This window comes from Corvus hawaiiensis, chromosome 2 (assembly GCF_020740725.1).
Source record: "Corvus hawaiiensis isolate bCorHaw1 chromosome 2, bCorHaw1.pri.cur, whole genome shotgun sequence".
Classification (NCBI taxonomy): domain Eukaryota; kingdom Metazoa; phylum Chordata; class Aves; order Passeriformes; family Corvidae; genus Corvus; species Corvus hawaiiensis.
Window position 1 is genome coordinate 89,318,395 of NC_063214.1, and position 19,899 is coordinate 89,338,293.

General features: G+C 43.0%; 2 protein-coding genes across 4 annotated transcripts in view; one reads left to right on the forward strand and one right to left on the reverse strand.

Annotated features, from left to right (window-relative positions):
* The window catches only part of RP2 (RP2 activator of ARL3 GTPase), a 35,299-nt gene extending 23,197 nt beyond the window's left edge, over positions 1-12,102 (reverse strand). The window contains exons 1-2 of the mRNA XM_048324672.1: positions 11,973-12,102; positions 10,301-10,439 (exon numbers count right to left, since the gene is read on the reverse strand). Coding sequence (XP_048180629.1) covers positions 10,301-10,423 — 123 coding nt within the window. The 5' untranslated portion in view covers positions 10,424-10,439; positions 11,973-12,102. The remainder of the gene's footprint in view (positions 1-10,300; positions 10,440-11,972) is intronic.
* Positions 12,079-19,899, forward strand: part of SLC9A7 (solute carrier family 9 member A7) — an 80,978-nt gene continuing 73,157 nt past the window's right edge. For 2 of the 3 annotated variants that reach the window (XM_048324641.1, XM_048324650.1), the window contains exon 1: positions 12,079-12,738. In XM_048324641.1, coding sequence (XP_048180598.1) covers positions 12,468-12,738 — 271 coding nt within the window. In that variant the 5' untranslated portion in view covers positions 12,079-12,467. The remainder of the gene's footprint in view (positions 12,739-19,899) is intronic. The other variant, XM_048324630.1, reaches the window with a different exon arrangement.

Consider the following 19,899-nt stretch of genomic DNA (forward strand, 5'->3'; position numbering starts at 1 on the left):
ACAGCTTGTTGCATCATAGCCCAGCAGCCCTTACATTTTTCCCAAGCTTATAGTTCTTTTTTTCTGTAGTAAAAGTGAGAGGTGTTCTAATTCCCCATATATCCAAGTTAAAATTGACAAGATCATCTATTACCTCATCCTGCAGCCATATGGAGGAGGAGAGATATCCAGCAGGCAGGAATTGTGCTGCAAGATTGATTTATTTAATTGTTTTACAAACTCTTTTATAGACTTTTTTCTTCATAGTCTAATTGGACAAAAGATCAGCCACCCCTTGGGGGTGATTGGCTAAAATCCTAAAACATCCATTGTCAAAATATTTTCCTACTGTACTATAAACAAAGCTCGGCAAGGTCGCAGGTGTTCATGGTTTATAAACTCTGCTACTATCTTCTGTGAGACAGAAAAGTATCCCACAGACTTAGAAAGTAGCAAGAAAAATTCTTGCTAGCAGCATTTTTGTATCCACAATCATCTGCCAGCATCTGTCTCCAGTTACATCTCTTTACCCTTTATCGAGGTCTCTAGCATCTAACTTTGGGGTGCTCAGTGGAGCAGTTGCAAAGGTCAGCTCATAGAAAGTTTCCCTCTGCCACAGTCCTAATGTGGAGAAGTCAAGAAAACACTTGGCAAAGTGGCTTGCTCTTATCACTTGGCATTTTAGAGCATTTTTAACTGTACATTCTATTTCTTTGGGTTTTGGTGGTTTTTGGGTGGTTTTTTGGGGGGTTTTTTGTTGGTTTTTTTTGTTGGGTTGTTTTGGTTTTTTTTTTGTTTTTTTTTTTGGTTTTTTTTTTTTTTTTGGTTTTTTTTTTTTTTTTGCTTAATGTCTGACTTAATACCAATCTTCTTTCACTATTGGTTTCAGCTGCTGCAGTGGCACAGAAAAAGGATTGCTGAGACCTGGGGTAGAGACTGTCCTCCTAATTCTGGTGCAGCAGACCATGACAAATGGGTAATTGGAGATGGCAACATGTTAATTTGCTATTGCACAATTCATCATAATTTGTCTATCTGGAGTTTCATTTTACATTGTTGCACAGTTTATTGATGTTCTTCCAATCTGAAGCTCTTAACATTAATTTTGTGGGATGGCTTTATCTGTGGTGCCAAACTGCCATGCATTGTTCTTGTGGGTGTGAACAGTGGCTGCCTGATGCTCCCAGTGAGACTGGCAAAAAGTGAGAAAAGTGGGTTCCTCAACAAAAATGTAGAAGGCACCACTGATCTGGATCTTGGAACCCTGCTAAAATATACTGAAGGGCTGCAGCAAGGCAGTACTCTGGCTACATTAACTTTAGGGAATAACACAGGAATCTATGAGCCTGAACAACTCTCGCACAGGTCAAGATTTTATAAAATTTCATCAGCATATTTAATGAGCCAGTGAATCAGATCTAAACTGCACATTTAAATATTCAGTGTTAATTGTAAGAAAATCCTGCTGTTAGAGTAAACAAACACAGGACTCTATTTGTTTTGCCTTTTCTTCCCTTTCTGTCTTTCAGAAGAATGTGCAATAAACATTCTAGACTGTTTTTGGAAATAGTGCTATGTCACTGTAAGACTCTGAGGAATAAATTAGTTAAACTGTTAATAATACAAAATAGCAAGGAATACTGCAGAGACAGCAGATGGAAAGAAAATACCGAAGTAATTATTACTGGGAAGAGATTAAACTCTAGAGCTTACTTGGTTGTTAGGAAGACTCACACTAAGGCTGGTTTTCAAATAATGTCATTTGCACTGAAGGAGCACAAAAAAGGAGTATAGAAATTGGTAAATAAAATGCTCAGACACAGAGGAACTGGAGTTGAATGAAAGATATGTTCTCTTGCAAAATAGACCCATTCACTAGAGAGAAGTATGAACTAGTAAAATCTGACATGTGGAAGGACCTTCCTTTCAAGTCATACAGATTCTAATATTGTAAGGTGAAATCCCAGAGGAATCCTGTGATCATAAACAGGGGTAAGTACACTCCACATAACCTCCATGTAGTTAGGCAAATTGATCCACAGTTAAAAGTCAAAAGAGGGGAAGCACAGCCAAGTCATGAGAAACTGGTGCAGAGCTGGCCACTGAGCAATGTGAAAATGGGGAATATTTTTGATATAAGGCAAATTAAGTCTTTTCTCATTCAACCTGCTGCTGTTTTGATGATTTTCAATCCTTCTCCTTCTAGGAGCTCAGGGGTTATTCAAACTGCAGTAACCTCTCTAAACATTTTAATCCAGAGAGGCATCAGGAAAAGGCCAAGTAAAAAAAAGAACTAAAATTCAATAATGATAGCTGAGTTTGGGACTCACGCTTTACTCTGTTTCAGACCTATTGAGCAGGATGTAGGTACCCAGAAAAAGTCTAGTAGTTGTCTCTGGTTTTAATCATATAAGGAAAAAACCTGTCTCTCCTGTACTTCTGTTAGTGGCTGAACGTCTTCAGTTCAGGCAAGTTATCAAGAAGTGCCTTTTTTTCTTTTTCAGTTCACAATACTCACTGGAATCCATTGTTGCCAAACAAACTAGAGTCCAGGGTAGACTTCCCTAGCCATAGTATGGTAGGTCTATTAGTTAGAAATAGAACTCTGAGTTTGTCACTCAAAGCAATCTTTTTGCAGGCCATGGAAAAAAATGTGGGGATGGCAATTCATCTCAGATAAGCACTTTTGGATGGTAGCTAATCAGACCTATCTCAACTTCCAATTTTTCTTTCTTAGTAAAGTAAACAGTGGTCAACACAGACGTAGACACCAAAACTTTCCACAAGGCTGTTTTAGGTTAATTACACTTCTTACGTTCAATTGTTTGTCATTGATTATTTCCAGGAGTTCTGTCCAAGTTATAGGTGCTATACGTAAATGAAACCTCAGCCCATGCCAGAAATGGCTTACATCTGAAAAGCAGCTAAGCCAAATCAGCTCACACACACAATAGAAGGTCAAATCAATTCACAAATACGTTAAAGAGGTGCTTGCTATAACAACTCAGCTTCAAACAACTGGTTAAATTATATTCACTTGTTATTTATGAAGGTGACATATCTATTTAGATAAATACAGAGGGCAAATAACCCTGGATCATACCCTGAAACAAATGCATTTAAAATCTTATTCGGGCATACAAAAAAGATATTAGAATTTAAATGCTTTTTAAAGATACGGTAAACACAATATTAGTTTTCTGGATTAAACCGGTTTGTGGTCTATTTGTACATTGCCTATTTAAAATTATTTCCATTTAAAATAATTTGCTTTGAAGTTCCTCTCTCTATTTTGTAGCTATTTACGTACCAAAGGACTAAAGCATAAATAATGGAAAACAACAAGAAAATAATTAGAAGACATCAAAATAGCCTGGTGCCATGAATGCCAAAGAAACGCACTAGAGAAAACCCCAAACACCAGACTATGAGTGAAACTGCACTTAAGAGCAAGTAAAACAAAATATGTCTTCCATAACGAGCAATTGCACTTTATCAAAATGTGAGTGCATCTCTCTCAGTTGTGGCAGAGCACTGAGATACTTTCCATGGATGGGGTGTTGGGGACTGACTCATTGCACACTTAGCATGTCTCAGAGGCCACAGAATATGATGTTTGAGAAAGGAAACAATGGGAACAAGCTCCATGGCTTTAAAGAACCTAGCTTCTCTGTCTCAAGGTGTCTGGCAACCTACTGTTCTGCCCAGAGGCTGCACCAGCAACTCATGTGAGAAGGCTTCTCTGACCAGTCCTGTGGGAAAGCCTGGCTTCCTAATCACACAGTTGATGAGGTGCTCAGTGTTCAGTGTCTTCTGTTGCCACACTTGTTGCCAGTTCCACCTCATCTTCGTGGCAGTAGTTTCTTTCTGGCAGACCTGGTCTTGTCTTTCCCTGCTGCCAAAGTCAATATCCCAGGCAGTGGATCACTTGTAGCTTCTTTTTCAAGCTGTGGGGATTCCAGACCCTCTGAGAGGATGTCAGCAATGATGGCTGCACTTCTTCAAGGAAATAGAACCCACAAAAACAGGGAATCAGAACATTATCTTTGACTTTTTGAGTCACTGCAGAGAAAGCATTGACAATTTTACCTCCTGGTTCTCACTGTCATTCCTTCTTGCACTGGTGATTCCATGTGGATACAAAAATGCTGCTAGCCAGAATTTTCTTGCTATTTTCTAAGTCCATGAGAGACTTTTCTCTCACAGAAGATAGTAGCAGAGTTCTATAAACGATGAAACATCTGCAGCCTTGAAAAGTCTTGTTTATAGTACAGTAGGAAAATGTTTTGACAATGGATGTTTTAGGATTTTAGCCAATCACCCCAAGGGGTGGGTGATCCTTTGTCCAATTAGACTATGAAGAAAAAAGTCTATAAAAGAGTTTGTAAAATAATTCAATCAATCAATCTTGCAGCACAATTCCTGCCTGCTGGATCTTCTCTCCTCCTCCCTACAGCTGCGGGACACGGTAATATACCCTAGGGCATTTTAATAATTCCAGGTTCCTTATTTCTCTACATGAAGACCATAGTAGGTGTGCTGGTTTTGGCCAGGATAATTTTCTTCATAGTTGCTCATGTGGGGCTGTGTTTTGGATTTGTGCAGGAAACAGTGTTGGTAGCACAGGGATATTTTCCTTATTGCTCAGCAGTTCTTGCAGAGTCAAGGCCTTTTCTGCTCCTCACCGTACCAGGGAGGAGGCTTGCGGTGCACAAGGAGTGTGGTGGGGTCACAGCTGGGACAGCTGAGCCCAGCTGGCCACAGGGATATGCCACACCATACGGTTTCGTGCTTGGCATATAAATCTGGGGGGAACTAAAAAAAGAGGGGGGACATTCAGAGTGGTGGTATTTGTCTTCCCAAGTCATTGTTACATGTGATGGAGCCCAACTTTCCTGGAGATGACTGAATACCTGTCTTCTCCATGGGAAGCAGTGAATTAGCTCCTCGTTTTGTTTTGCATGGCCTTTGCTTTCCCTATTAAACCATCTTTGTCCCAACCAAAGAGTTTTCTCGCTTTCACCCTTTTGATTTTCTTCTCCATCCCACTGTGGAGGAAGTGAGCAAGTGGCTGGCTGGAGTTATACTGTGACACCAGGAAAGATTAATGACAATGTGTTATTAGTTGACAATGAAAACATTGCTGCAAAACATTCGCTCTGCTGAGCGTTTGGAATTTTTGCTGAATTGAAAAACTTTTCTCAGTCTTACCCTGGCAACAGGACAAAATAGGGGCTGGCATAAATCTGGCAGTAAGGTGGGGTACAGCAGCACAGAACTATCACATATGTGATAGTTCCTCTGTGACCTTGGCATTTCCCCAGCAGCACAAAACTGCTATGAGTGACTTTGACAGTGCGTTGGGCTTAATACCACTAGAGGTCATGCGATGTACTTATTATCTAAGCTGCTTTTGAAAAGTGCTCTAATACCCACATCTAGTAGATGTGTTTGTACTGACGGGATCTGCAGACACTGCTCTGGCCTCTAGATGTCTCAGCTTTTTATGCAAGTAGTAACTACGCCACAATAAATCACCCCATCTGTTCTACTGCCCAAACCTGGAATTTATCTCAACTAGCACACAACAGGGGAAGCATGAGGAACTGGGAATATGCAAATAATATTAACATGGAAAACCTTCTTTATAGAATGAAGTACTCTATTTACTAAAATAAGGAATAAACAGGTAAAGACAGTGCAGTATAACATCAAATCCTTCCTTACAATACTGTAGGTGGTATCTGTCTTACAATACCAATAGTCTGATCTGACTATATTGATGCTGATTCGAGTAACATATCTGTCTTGGATATTTCCTATAATGAGGTTACAGCCTGCAATTATATTGATTACACCTTGAAGCAGCTGACAACTACTCTCTGTCTTTTGATTTCAGTCTTTCGTAACTTTTTTTTTTTCCTCCTCTCTGCCTTTGGCCAGCAGCCTAGCAGTCAACCAAATAACAAACACCCCTATCTGCATCATCCTCATGAAAGCTGCATGTCCAATAGGCATATTTTAGGGAGCTATCAGACTTCTCATTCTGTCACAACATGGCCCAGACCTACTATCATAATTTTTCCAATAGATGCAGATCTGTTTTGAGGGGGTTCAACTGTTGAAGCCAGTGTGTTTCCCGTTAGATCTTGCCATTGGTATTAGCCAGGGTCTCCCAGAAGCTAAAACTTGCCCAGCAGCACTGTCTTCACCAGCCCAAGTCTGCTTATTCTTGGAAAAGAACAACCATCTCCCAGTACTGGCATCACCTGGTCTTGTTCTGAACTTATGCCTGACCCTCATCTTTCAACTTGGCAGCCCCTTCTGCCTCCCTGACTCAGGGTTCTCCCAAATTGTGTGGAACTGGCTGCCTGTGTAGCCTTTCAAAAAATATGTCTCCAAATTTCCTACATGATTTTTCAGACTCTCAAAATGAGCAGTATTAGTTAATCAGTTCTTTAGTTTCCACAGTAATAAAGATTTACAATTAAATTTCATTTTGAAACACCACTCTCAGACTTTTGCCAGTATGAAAAGCTCTGGAGATAAATGTTGTTGCTAAATTAGATATTCACAATCTCATAGTTGATAATCTAATCTCATTTTATCATATATTGATAATCTCATCAATGTCTATAAATATCTGAAGGGAAGGTGTAAACAAGATGGAGCCAGGCTGTGCTCAGTGGCAGGACCAGAGGAAATGGACACAAACTGAAACACAGAATGTTCCCTCTGACCATCAGAACACAGTTTTTGCTCTGAAGATGACTGAACACTGGCATAGGTTGCCCAGAGAGGTTGTGGAATCTCCATCTTTGGAATTGTTTAAAGGCTGTATGGACATGGTCCTGGATAACTAGCTCTAAGTGTCTCTGCTTAAGTAGGAGTGTTGGGAAAGATGGATCCCGTCCAACCTCAGCCATCCTATGCTTTCTGGCCAGTTAACTGACGTTCTGTCTCTCTCTTAGTAAGTTACTTCTAATTTGTGCAGAAAACTGTTTAGATTATACAAATTGACTGTATTAGTATACTGTTAATAATTCAGCTCTTTTAGCAGAAATAGAGCTTGTGGCAGCCAAGTTATACCTTCTTACCTCCAGTTATACCTCAAACCTCTTTCAAAACAGCAGAGCATGTTGTTCAGTATGATGGGAGTAATTTATCGCTAAAACCCACTTCTCCATGGATGTTTTAAGATCTCATATTTTCTAGGAAAACTTGTTTTCCTGTAGGAGAAACTAGAAGTTTCCTGTTTGATCACTTCTTTTCAGAACAAGTGCAAAAATAAGCACCTTCAGACTTAACTCCCTAAGACACATCTAACCTTTTTCTGTCCGATGTCTAGCCATGCCTCCGGGCTGCCTAATTCAGATGAAGCGAAGATGCTTAGCATAACTTTACTTACTAAGACTCATTTTCTAGCCTATGCAATGCCTACAGGCATACATATCGAGCATAGTTAAGATTTAATGAAGCATAATTTTGACTGTTTCTCTATCAAGAAGAGAACAGCGGCTTTCTTTTGCCAAAAGGTTTGGTATAATTGTGTAAATATGGAATAGAAATATTTTACAACAAATCTGAATGCCACAACACTGTACCCACATTTTTCCCGATCTTTTCTCCTTTACGCTTCAGAACTGCATGCAGGGAAACCTTTTGCAGACACTGTTTCTGGTAGTGGCCAACTGACAGCTGTCACCAGTAGAGCATCTCTGTACATGCTTGCGGTTTCAAGTGATGTTTGCATAGCGCCTTCTTCTGTGCATGAGGTTAAATCATAAATCACAAGCCTCAACTGAGGCTCACTTTCTCTTTTCCAGAATGTTTTTCAGACTCTTCTGGCACAGGTTGAATTGTGGCACTTGTTGAGTTGTGGTACTCACTTGTTTTAATATTTATGGGGAATATGGTGGAAAGTGAAGAGTGATGAGAAGAATGATTTCTTAGCTTCTTCTTCGAGTGATAACAACTTTGAAAGTCATAACCATGATGTGCACCTGCCAAGGGTAATGATCTGCCTTCTTCTGAGGAATAAGAGACAACCTGCTTTGTCCCCAAAAGAATGGCACTTGCTGATACCATATACAGCTAGAAGGGGAAATAAATCTGCTTGGGTACACAGGAGATGACAGAGCACTCTTATAGAGATAAAATTTCTAGTCATATGCCTCTCAGACAATTTGAACATTTACCATGACATAAAAGCTCTGAGATGTGGCTGCACAATACGTGACTCTTGTACCTTGCAAACAGCACAGAGCAGCTTTTACTCTAGCTAGACTTTTGTCTATTGGAAAGGCTAATTATGATTTCTGCACTTGCATTGATGGAAAATGGCAGTTCTGACATTTTCTCAGCTATATGACACCTCTGCAGAACTGGTACAAGCAGAAAAATGTATCACAATTGTTAGCACTTCTAACCAGCTGGAGATTTGAAAAAAAAATGGTTTTCAGTAAAAATATGACATGTTCTTCAGAATTCAGCTTCAGAACACTTAGTTGTGTTTAACCTCACATCTCAATAGGGTGTGTTTTATGGGGTCCTGAGGTATGTGGATATCTTACACGGACACAGGCAAGTAGCCCACAAGACAACACCACTGGTGCCAGAAGCTGGGTATAGGTTCAAAATGAGTTGCCATTTTAAAGCACAGTGAGGGGAGGGTTTGGCTTAAAAGGAAGAAAGGAGTGTGGCTGACATGGCAGCTGCTCTACAAGGCTGACTTCCCTGCTAATCAAATTCCTACTGCATTCTGGATTAACGTGCTAGAAGATATGAGCATGCAAAGGCAGTTGCATAAACACGACACACATTAAGATAAGGATTTGTTTTGATTTTCTATTTTTTTATAAGCCCAAGCAACAGTGAGACTTTTCTCCATCAGAATCAGTCCTACAACAGCATGTTAGATCAGTGAAAATCTCAAAACTGCTGCTTTCAGCAGCACAAAGGGCCAGTCTCAACAGACTTGCATAATACAGAAAAGGCCTCAATAGAGCACCAGTTCTCCAGTGTGATTGACAAGGAGTGGATGATGTTACCACCAACAGTTGGAGAGAGAGAGAGCTTGAAAATAGGACCTTGCATTTGCCTTACATGACAGTATTCAACTCTGGGAACAAGAATAAATCCGAAGTGTGTATCAATTCATGTGATAACAATGACTTTCTTGACACAGGAAGTTATAACAGTGCTGAATGGACTCTTTGATGGTGCTTCTGGCAGAATGAACATTTTAATAAGACAAGACTGGTAGACAAAGGGTAAGCTGAACCATATCTCACTCTGCAGTGTTTTGGCCAGACTCATATGACTCAATCCTGCAAGTCAATTACCAACTATGTGCAAATGTAAATATGTATTAGCATTTAATACAAAAATCCTCCTGCATCCCTCCAAGTATGGCTGAACTCTGTTGAATGGCTATATTTTGTCCTTTGACCTATTTCACTGCCATCTTATAGCTTTAGTTTGAAGCTTTTGATACCTCTGTTGTTATCCACTTGGCCTTCCATGTCCCAAAGGACACCTTATTGTTTCTGCCTTAAGAAGGGCCTCTAAAACAGCAAGCAGATCAAAGACCTCTGCCTGGGCCCAGATCAAAATTAACAAATGGAAAGAAAGCAGAATAGAATCAAATGACAGTTTTGCTAAGCAGGCAGGCTGACTTCTGCAACATATGTGGTGGCTGTTGGGCAGAGGTCCCACCTGTAGAGAACATGAAGTTTTAGTGCAGAACAGCTTGGGAAGGCAGGTGGAGGCCTGCCAAAAAAAGTCTGGAGCACAAACTGTAACTGCAGGGTTATTATGGTGTTGGAATTACCCCTTGAGGTGAGATTACTGATGGCCCTAATGGACTGAAGATGGCATGGAGACTGGGAGCTACACCGCTGCGAGGAACTGAGCTATGCCAACACGGCTCTCTTACAAGGATGCAGCCTGGTTTACAGAGATGTATAAAGAAGCTCAACTTGATACCTTTTTTCCTTAGTTGATAGCATACACTCTAGATGATGCTGTTTAAATCAGTTTAAGTATTTATGCGCCATGATACCAATCCATGAGTGTAAGAGACAGCAAGTTTTGGCCTGTCTGAACCAAATATGCTCTGCATATCAAGTTCCCTGGCAACAACTTATTACACAGAATATTGAGCTGAAGAGAAGTGAATTACATCACTATTAAACTTTGGTACTCTACACTGGCAGAAACAATCATGCTCCCACCACCATTTTCATCACAACAGTGGTGAACATTATATTTTTAGTTTGGTAAAAATAATTGGGGAAAGATTCCTAGGATAAGGTGATACCTGTCCAAGGCTACAGGGGCAGGACAGCAGTGAAAAAGCCTGGGAAATGGGAATGTGAGTGTTCAAGGCTTGAGCTGATGGTAGCATTGACACGCCAAACCATGGATGAATGCTTTCCTCCATAAACAACAGAGTTCAGCTGAAAAAAAAAAAAAAAAAGGAAAATTTGTTTATTATCATTAAGTATTAAAATAATTGCCTGGATATTTCTCATTGTTGCCTGGAGAGCAAGAGGCATAGTATGCAGAGAACTGTTGAAGAATAAAACACAGGTTACTGGTGGAAGGCTTTGCAGAAAGTAATTTAAGACCCTGACTGCAGCTCAGCTGAGAGGTGGATAAAATTACAATATACATGGAAATTGTCTCCTTAAAAAGAGGCATCACTTAGTGACAGACTTTGCCCAGCACTATGCAGCACATAAAAACCAGACCCAGAGGAGAGCCTGTTATTGCTACTCAGTTTTTAATTTTACAACTTTATTAGCATTACACATACTTAGCACGGTAGTGCAAAACTCTAGTCTGCTGTGAGGCCTGTAGGTTGCTATATCCTAAAGGTATATGTTACATTGTATGTAGATTGTATATCCTAAAGATACACAGTAAAGATTTAGTGGCATAATGCTCTTATTGTACCAGAAATGTTAATTTTGAATGTGAGATTTAACATAAGTCAGTCTTGAGGCAGTAATTTTTAATGGTTCTCATAGGTTTAAGGTCTTCAAGAGAAATTACTGCTTTTCATCTCTAAGAGGTTTACAAATGATGGCACTATCATAGTAAACTTTCAGCCCTGCACAATCAAATATTAAATATAATTGCACCTAATTACACTGGATTTTTAAGGTTGTTAAGAAGAGTTTGCGTAAATACCATATTTAAAAGGACTACATATAAATAGAAGTGTAGATTTACATAGCTGTCATCTTGAAATATATATAAAAGGGAATTCCTAAACAATAGCATATGACACAAAGACAATTTCAGATTCATTAGCAGGAGAAAAAAGTTTCTTGTAACTAGAGCACCCTAATAAACAACTACAGAAACATGGCAACGATGTTAAGAAAGAGCGCATCACTAAAGGAGATAAGACCTAGCATGTAACTAATTAAACACGTGGCCAAAGTAGTTGTGCTTTCTTTTTATGCAAAATAATGGATAAATACACGTTAGATGTTGTGACTGAAAGTAACAACTCTGGGAGAAACGCCCCAGGAGCAGAAATATCAGCATTGCTTACACCACCACTGGAAGCTGGGGGGTGCTCCTCTGGTAGCCAAAGGCAAAGCACCCTCCTGCCGAAGGTGATAAAACAAAAAACCAAAACCAACCAACCAACCCCCAAAACAAAAACAAACCCAGTTTTACAGCTGTTTGTATTTCTTTAAACCCAAACAATTTCATTACTCAGTATTTCATCTTTTAAAGGTGTTGCGATTCATTTAAGAAAAAAAAAAAAAAACTAAAGGAGAAAGTGTTGATTTGGGGTTGCTTGCAAAAAGTGACTTTTCCTTCCTTCCCTTAAATTGAGATTATTTTAAAAACAGTAAACATATGTTGTTTTTTACTGAAAAGAAAAAGATTTCAAGTGAAAATTGCTGACTAGCTCTCTATTCATTTCCTACAATTGTCTTGCCTTCTAAAAGCAAATGTCCAGTAGGATGTACCTGGATGAAAACCTTCAAGTTGGCAAGGTGGTCTCTGGGGTGATGATTTCCAACACCGCCCCGGTGTCAGAGCCGCTCACAGGTTCGCCTTGCACCGCGGGGAGGGAGAGCAGCACCGGCACCGCAGCTCTGCCCGCGCCGCCGAGGCGGCACCTGGAGCTCCCGGAGCAGAACCAGCCCCGCGGGGGCGGGGGGGGAAATCCTACCCACCCCTTCACCTCCGCCGGGCGGGGCAGGCCGGGCCGGGAACTGGAGAAGCAGCGACACTGCGTCCTCAGGGCGGACCAGCATTCGCTGCCCGGCCGAGGCGAGCGCCGGCGGGGCTGCGCCTTTAAGGGGCTGGGGGAGGCGGCGGCGGGCGGGCTCCTGCGCGCCGGGGTCGCCCCTCCCGCCGTCCTTCTTTCCTTCCCCCGCCAGCCAGGCGGGCGGTGGACAGTGCCCGCGGGCCGCCGCCGGAGTGAGACGGGGCGCCGCGACATCCCGGCTCCCGCAGCCATGGCCGAGTCCCTGCGCCGCCGGCTCCCGCTGCTCCCGCTGCTCCTGCTGGCAGCCGGGGGGCTGCGAGCGGCGGAGCGGAGCGGCGGCAGCAGCAGCAGCGCCATGGAGGAGCTCGCCACCGAGAAGGAGGCGGAGGAGAGCCACCGGCAGGACAGCGTGAGCCTGCTCACCTTCATCCTGCTCCTCACCCTCACCATCCTCACCATCTGGCTCTTCAAGCACCGCCGCGTCCGCTTCCTCCACGAGACCGGCCTGGCCATGATCTACGGTGAGTCCCGCCGGGGCCGCGGCACCGCCCGCGCCTCAGCCCCAGGTCTCAGCCCCGGCAGGTGCCGGGAGGGGCCGGGGGTGGCGGCGGGCCCGGTACCGGCCGTGCCCCTCCGTGCCGCCGGAGGAGCACCGAGCCGCTGCGGCTGGCGGGCGGCAGCGCCCGGGTAGGCCAAGCCCCGGGCAGGGGGAGCCCCTCGCCGCAGAGCCCGACAGTCTCCGCCGGTGCTCCTGGGTCCCCTCCCCTCGCCGGTGCTTTTCCTGGGGCTGAGGACAGAAGGACACTGAGGGGGAACACGCGGTCCGCAGCCTCCCGTGCGGCAGCGGAGCGCTGTCCTGCGGGAAGGTGCGCCCCACCGCCGTGGCCGTGCTGCCGGGGACGGCACTCCAGTGACCCTTCCCGCCGCAGAAAGGCAGCTGGCCGACAGTACACTTCAGCAGCATGGAGTGCGGAGCCGTGCAAGTCATCGCGGCGATGACTTTGGAAAGCGCCATCGCGCTGTCCTCGCCGTGCTGTGGCCGCACAGCGCGGAAAGGAGCGTGTTTAGCCTCCGGGTTTGGTCCCTGGCTGTCGGCGCCCTGCTGTCACTGGCGGCCCGCGTTTGCGGATCCTGGCTGACCGCAGTGACACCAGACACCCCGACACTGTTCGCGGCTCATCCCGAGCCCTCCTGGTGGAACGAGGGCTGTACTGAGTTGAGTTCGCCCACTCCAGGCCCCTCTCCTCGGTGGATATGAGTAAAGGGACAGTAAATCCTTCAGGAGAAGTTGTCTGTCTCCCCTGCGATGTGGGGCTGATGGTCCAGAGGAGCCGGGTTCTGCTGGAAAATGTTAATGGTGCTGGTCTGCTCTCCCTGGTGCTGTGAATGCCTGGCGCAGAGGGCGGCAGGTGAGCCTGAACTGGGGACGCAGAGCCCTCGCTCCGCGGGGAACTCCACGGCTGTATTCGCTGCGCAGTTTGCTACGCAGAGCGTAGTGGGTTGCGCTGAAGAGCAGCCATCCATTTGAAAAATTATTTGTCTGCTGGTGATTGGCTACTGCCACAAGTGCCGAGGGCACTTCTTCTCCTGCGCCAGCGGAATCTGTTCCTGCTGAATCGTGTGAAACACCTGCCCGATGTTGATCGGGATAAGCATATTGAGTGTAAACATACATGAGAAATTCAGCACTCGAGGGGAGGGGGAAAGTGAAGCGTTTCCTCCGCGATGACTACTACTGCTCTTGAGAGCTATGTGATTGCTTGCAAAGCAGTGGAATTTTCCTCTGCTGATGCTTCTCTTAAACCATCCCAATTTGCTCTTAGTCACTGATCTCCTTGCTGCATTGCTGTGTACTTTACATATGCTCATTGCTGAAAACCAACAAATTAACAACTGGCATGTAAGTAAGTTATGCGTTGGCATGATAATGCTTAGCAGCTGAAGAGTGCCCAGGAGACAGTAGATTAACTGTCTGTATTGATTGGAAAAGAGACAGGGTAAGGTGGTATTGAAGATGTTTAGGTATTGCCCTAGTGTTGTCACCTTTGGAAACTTCATTTATGATGTTTTGTGATCATTTCAGTGGCTTAGTTTATGCTGAAAATCTTGTGTATGTGGGTGTGCTAATGCATGCAATACAAGTGTCAGGGCATCAAGGGCATTTGGGTTTGTGTTTTGATGAGCTGCATGGGAAATGAGAAATTGTTCAACTGGAGGCATTCTGCCTCTTATTAAACTCAAATTAGTTTGCTTTAACACACAGTTCCTGATCTGTGAAAGGGGTGTTAGGTTCCCAGTTTGATGTACAAGTGCTGAAATTTTGTCTTAGGAAAGGCACTATGCTATGTCTTTTCAGCCCCACTGGCAGCATCCAAAAAAGAGTAATTGGCTCAAACTATTGCATTTTCTAGGTGTGCCCTCACTTAAATAATTTTGCTTTCATAGATCATTCCTCAATAATTTTGCTTTCATAGATCATTCCTCAATACACTTGCCTTCTAAATGAGTCCCCTTATTATATCAAAATACATGGTGTTCTGCCCCCAAACAAACTGACTCTTGCCTTGTCATGGCAAACATCCCAGGAAATGTATTTAGCGAGTTCAGTTCCTACCTAACATGATTCGCCTCCATTCTGGTAAAGCTCTGCTGAGACCTGGCTTCACTTAAGCATTTCACAGACTTTCTCTAGAGGAAAAAGAATAACACAGCAAGTGCCATAGTAACTTTCTGTTATAGTTCTGATAACTGGGTTTAAGTCTCCTCTTCCTTCCTTGTTGCTTAAAAGACAGCAGTTAAACTGATAGATGGGTTTCTATTTTGCTGATAACTTGCTATCTAAGAAATGCACTTTTAAAAAAACTATATATGTATTTAAAGTGCATATGTTTGATTGGTCTGCCTTAAACACAAAATGATAAGGCAATATGCCAGTTTGTAGTCCTAAAAGCACAAGTATCTATTTAGCTTATAAAGTGCTAAATACAATTAAATTCTAGTGTTGAAACTACAACAAAGGTGCTGCTCTGTGGAAGTTAAATACTAGCAAATATCAGCTGCTCCAGCAACAGTATTGCTAATATTGCTAATGCAAGTTATTATGGAGCAATTAAAAAATCCAATACAACGCAAGCAAACACCAATCCACAAAAGAGAAATTAAGGAATTGAAACTTTGTTGACACATGTATTTCAACTTGTGATAATGATTGTGATGCTTGCTTTTCTTAGCGTTGGTCTGAGTTGGAGGATGAAGTGTTCCGAGACATGTTTGTCCTGAAGAGGTTCACTGGTGACTTAGTTTTGCAGGCTTCTTGGTTCTCTGCTGAGAAGCATCACCGTGTGGTAGGAGCAACAGGACGTGATGGGCCGTGCACCTGGACAGCTCAGGGTGGACTTAAGGGTGGGAAGTGGTGGTGGGCCCCTGGTACTCTGCTCCTTAGGAGGCAGCTGTCTGGATATGTAGATGTTTCCCAGCAGATCCAGTGGTATCACTGCCAGTAGGCAATTACTTTGTCCCTTTTCATAAGTGATAATTCAGGCAACTGGCCACCCATGAATCAGCATAGGTGTCAGTCCCATCAGGTACCTGCTTGTCCGTGGGGTTGTTCCGGAATGTCTGGGGGCCACATGTGCTAGTGCTGCAGAGAAAAGTAAAAGCAAACTGAACTTGGGTACAGTGAAAGAAAAAGAATCTATGAAGAGGAATAGATTACCTTTTGTGGAACACAAATGAGAGAAAAGCTGTAACATTGTATCTGTTCTGGAATACTCTGTATCAGACTAAGTTTCTGTATCCACAGAGTAATATACAGAAAAGGTCTATTTTTAGTTCATCTGGCTGCAGTGCTCTCTGTTAGAATTCTAGTATCTATCTACTCATGCTGGAGATGACCTAACTCATCTCCACTGCCAGCAAAATAATGTTAGTCTTGGTTTTTAATAAGCCCCTTTGGCATAAGCCTCCTAATACTAGGTTTAGGATCATAACTGAGCACCCAGTTTTGAGAACATTATCCTTTCTCTGGCAACCTGCTTGTTCTTCCCGAATATTATTTTAAATCACTTTGTTACAGGCTTTTAAGGTAAGTCTTGCTCAATTTTTTTGGCTGCTCAGTATGTTTTAATTGTAATACAAATCTTTTCTATGAGCTTGCTTTATGGCCTGTGACTGGGTGGAAAAACTATAAATTCTTCTTGTGAGAGAAATTTAGAAGAAATGCTATATAGCTTTTATTAACCTACATGTATTTCAAGTTTGCTCTTCAGGCAGGGGTAGTTGGATAGCTTATAAATTGCTGGTGTTTCTGAAATATCTTTGGAGTACAATTCATCTGTAGTCCTCATGACCGTGCATTTGGGTTGCTTTGTTTGTGTAGGTTAGGGTTTTGTTGTTGTTACTGTGGGTTTGGGGGTTTTGTTAATTTGTTTTTATAAGGGCAGTGTATTTAATTAAGATAAATTAGTTCATTTTTATGTTTGTTAACTTCATCTTCATGAGAAGTTCTATCAAACCAACACCAGAATACCATCTGATCATGGCATAAGCCAGAGAAGAGAGAAATGGCAACTTGGATTTCTTTTGTGTGAGGAAGCCTTTGGTGACATACCTGGCTGTTAAAGTTGGTACTGCTCTGAAGCACCGTGTAATTGTAGGAACCACACGGAGGCTGAAGGGGAAAGGTGTTCCTCTGCATGTACTGTAATTCTCATCTGAATTAGAAAGTTATCACAAACAGATGGCAGATCTGTAATACCACAGAGCTCACACGCCTGCCTGCCTTCTGCTCCTGCGTGAGTGCTCTGGTTGGGTTGGTTGGAGTGTGCTGAGCTGAGAGGAGGTAACCCATATGTGGTACACAAGCTTGTAGTCAGAGTGAGGTGGTTCCATGACAGGTTAGTGTTGCACTTATCTGGGGCCTGTAGGAGCTTGAGGTTTTCCTTCTTCCCCTTCAAAATATTTCTCTTGGAACCACTTCCAGTTTTTCTTTGCTATTTTGCAATAGAAATATGTCGCTGTACAGGTCCTCCAATGATTCTCCCTGAAAGAACACAAGGACTGATCTGATCTGTAGATGCAAAGCATCTGCAGCTACTCTAGTAATTTCTGCTCTTGGCACAAATGAGGAAATGGAAAAGGAGATGGTGAGGGAGTATACAAAAGCTATCAAGTCTAACAGGATGCCTAAAATTACTTCTCAGGTGCTGATGGTGTCCCCATCTTGGTGCTTCTTTACTTAGTCTTTGGCGTCTATGTTTTTGGGAAGAGGTTGATGGGAGAGATCAGGTCTGGATTTTCACCTGCCTCCTTTTTGTTTGGTAAAGTAGGGCTTTGTTTTAAAGATGGCCATAGAAAAGTGACAGGGAAAGTTTCCTTGGCTGTGTTAAGAAAAATCTGTGTGGCAACTGGTGCGTAATCTTATCTCTGGATTTCACAATACTGCACTGTAAATTTTCTGTAATGAACTGTTTTGGTCATTCTGGGTCATCCCATTTCAAATCCCATCAAATCCCATCAAATGGGTCATCCCATTTCTGTAATGAACTGAATTGGTCATTCAAACAGCTTGAACAGTTCAGATACTGTTCTTTTAGATATTTAATTTAAAAGTATTGTGCTGAACAGAAGTGGTTATAGCTGTGTATTCCTTTGTAGTGTATCTTTAATAGTTCTTTCTCACTTCCTGTGCCATAGAAACATTAGAACACCTGAACGCTGAAATTGCCTTCACCCAAAGCAATTATCCACACAGCAGGAAGTTGCTTCTGGGTCACCTGTACCACCAGCTCTGGGCAGCATTTAGGTGTATCTGTGCAACCTTTCTTAAGTACTGTGTGTCCTGGGCTCACTAACAGAGTGACTAGAGAGAACTCTAGACTTCTGCTGTGTGTGCTCCTGACACAACTGGAAACAGATGTAAGCCTTGCCCCTGACTTACTCAAACTCTCCCTTCTCAGGGGATTGGCCTTGACTGCAAGCCGGGATGGTTTCCTGCAGCGCACAAAGATAGCTCTGGGCTTGATTCCCTGTGACTGAAAATTGTCATGGTTCAGCTAGCTATGATCCTCTTGTGCCCTCAGTCCCCACAAATCTCACTTTGTTGTTGCATAGCAGCCCTTTCCCCACTCCTTCCTTCTGAAAGTTGGCCTCCCATACCAATTGGCTCTGCAGAGTAGTTCAAAATATCTTAGAGAGTTGGGTGAAACCTTTTCCTTGCTTCTGGTAGGGAGCTATTTCCACCCCCATCTGCTGCTATCTGAACAACCATTCTCTCCATTGGGTAGAGGTGGCAGCTTCACCCTCGACTGATTTAGAAACCAGATATGTGAAGCAGGAACCTCAGCTCCACCATTATTAGAAAAGAAAGAGGATGCAATTTGCAGTCCAGAACTATGTATCTCAGCCTATTAAGGGCCAAAAGTAAAATATTTTGCAGTTCCTATCTAGGTCTTTAACAGGTGTTGTGTACCACAGATGCTCTCTCCTTGCTTACGTGCTAAAATGCTCTGAGTCCAGCACAGGGCTGCTGAGCTGCCCCTGTGTGTTCAAGAGACAACCTCAGTATGTAACTCAAGTCTGTTGTTTCCATGCTGACAGCCATAAATACCAGCTTGTAGACTTACTTTTTTTTTTTTTCCCCAGCACAGAGTACTTATTTGTGACTCAGGATTAAAGCTTTATCCCCATTAAATACTGAATATAGCCTTTCTCGCCCTGCTTTAGACTAAGTGGTGTCTACATTGAAATAATGTGATACAAGCAATTTTTTTAGAACAGTATTTATGTCGAAGGGTTTTTTACTAGTGTTGTAAAGAATACGTAGTCATTCTCAGCAGTTCAGATCTTTTCTGTCTACCAGAGAGAGGTAATTTAGCTAAAATGCACTGCTTTTTTCTCCCCTGTTAAAAAGCACTTCAGCCTGCAATTAACTGTGTGAAGGGAGAAAAGCAAAATTGTAGGAAACAGTTGGTTTGTGGGTTTTTTTTACCATGTCCTGAAATCATACAATTCACTTTACTTTAGAAGTACCTTAAGGCCCTTGGGAGTTATGGTGGAAGAAACTGTTGCGGGTTTTTTTTCTTTTATTGGGGAGAAGGAGTTGAAGGCTCCCTCTAAATTAAAGTTGAGGAGATGAACTGTGTTCTTAGCCAGAGGAGATATGTGGTTTCTTGTGCTTTTTTCATGGCTTTGGTATTCCATGTTCATTTTCAAAGGCTGGGTGTAAGCTCTTCATTTCTCTTGATGCAGATGTGTATGAGTGATACATGGAGAAAGATCACACCCCTCTCCTGGCAGAGCTCTTGTGGATGCAGTGCTGCTGCTGCCAGGAGTGTCTGTGGGCTTGGCTACACTGCTACCCCTGATGGCTCAGCAATGTGGTAGATCTGCTGCCACAGGAGGGTCCTGGCCCTAATGCCACACTGGTGGGACTTGCAGGTCTGCTGTAGTCTGGGCTACTTCTCCACAGCTGCCACTTTCTCTGTTTGTAGCTTTTTTCAAAATGCCTCTTCCTTGTTGAAATAGGTCTGTAGTAGATGGCTTTAAAGGCAGCTGAAGGCACTCAGACACCTGTTGCATATTGTAAGTGCACACTATGAGCATATTACTGATTCCTCCTCTGTTACCTTGCAAGCTCCTTGAGGGGGGAGCTTGAACAGCAAAGCTGTGGGTCTTGGTGGGGT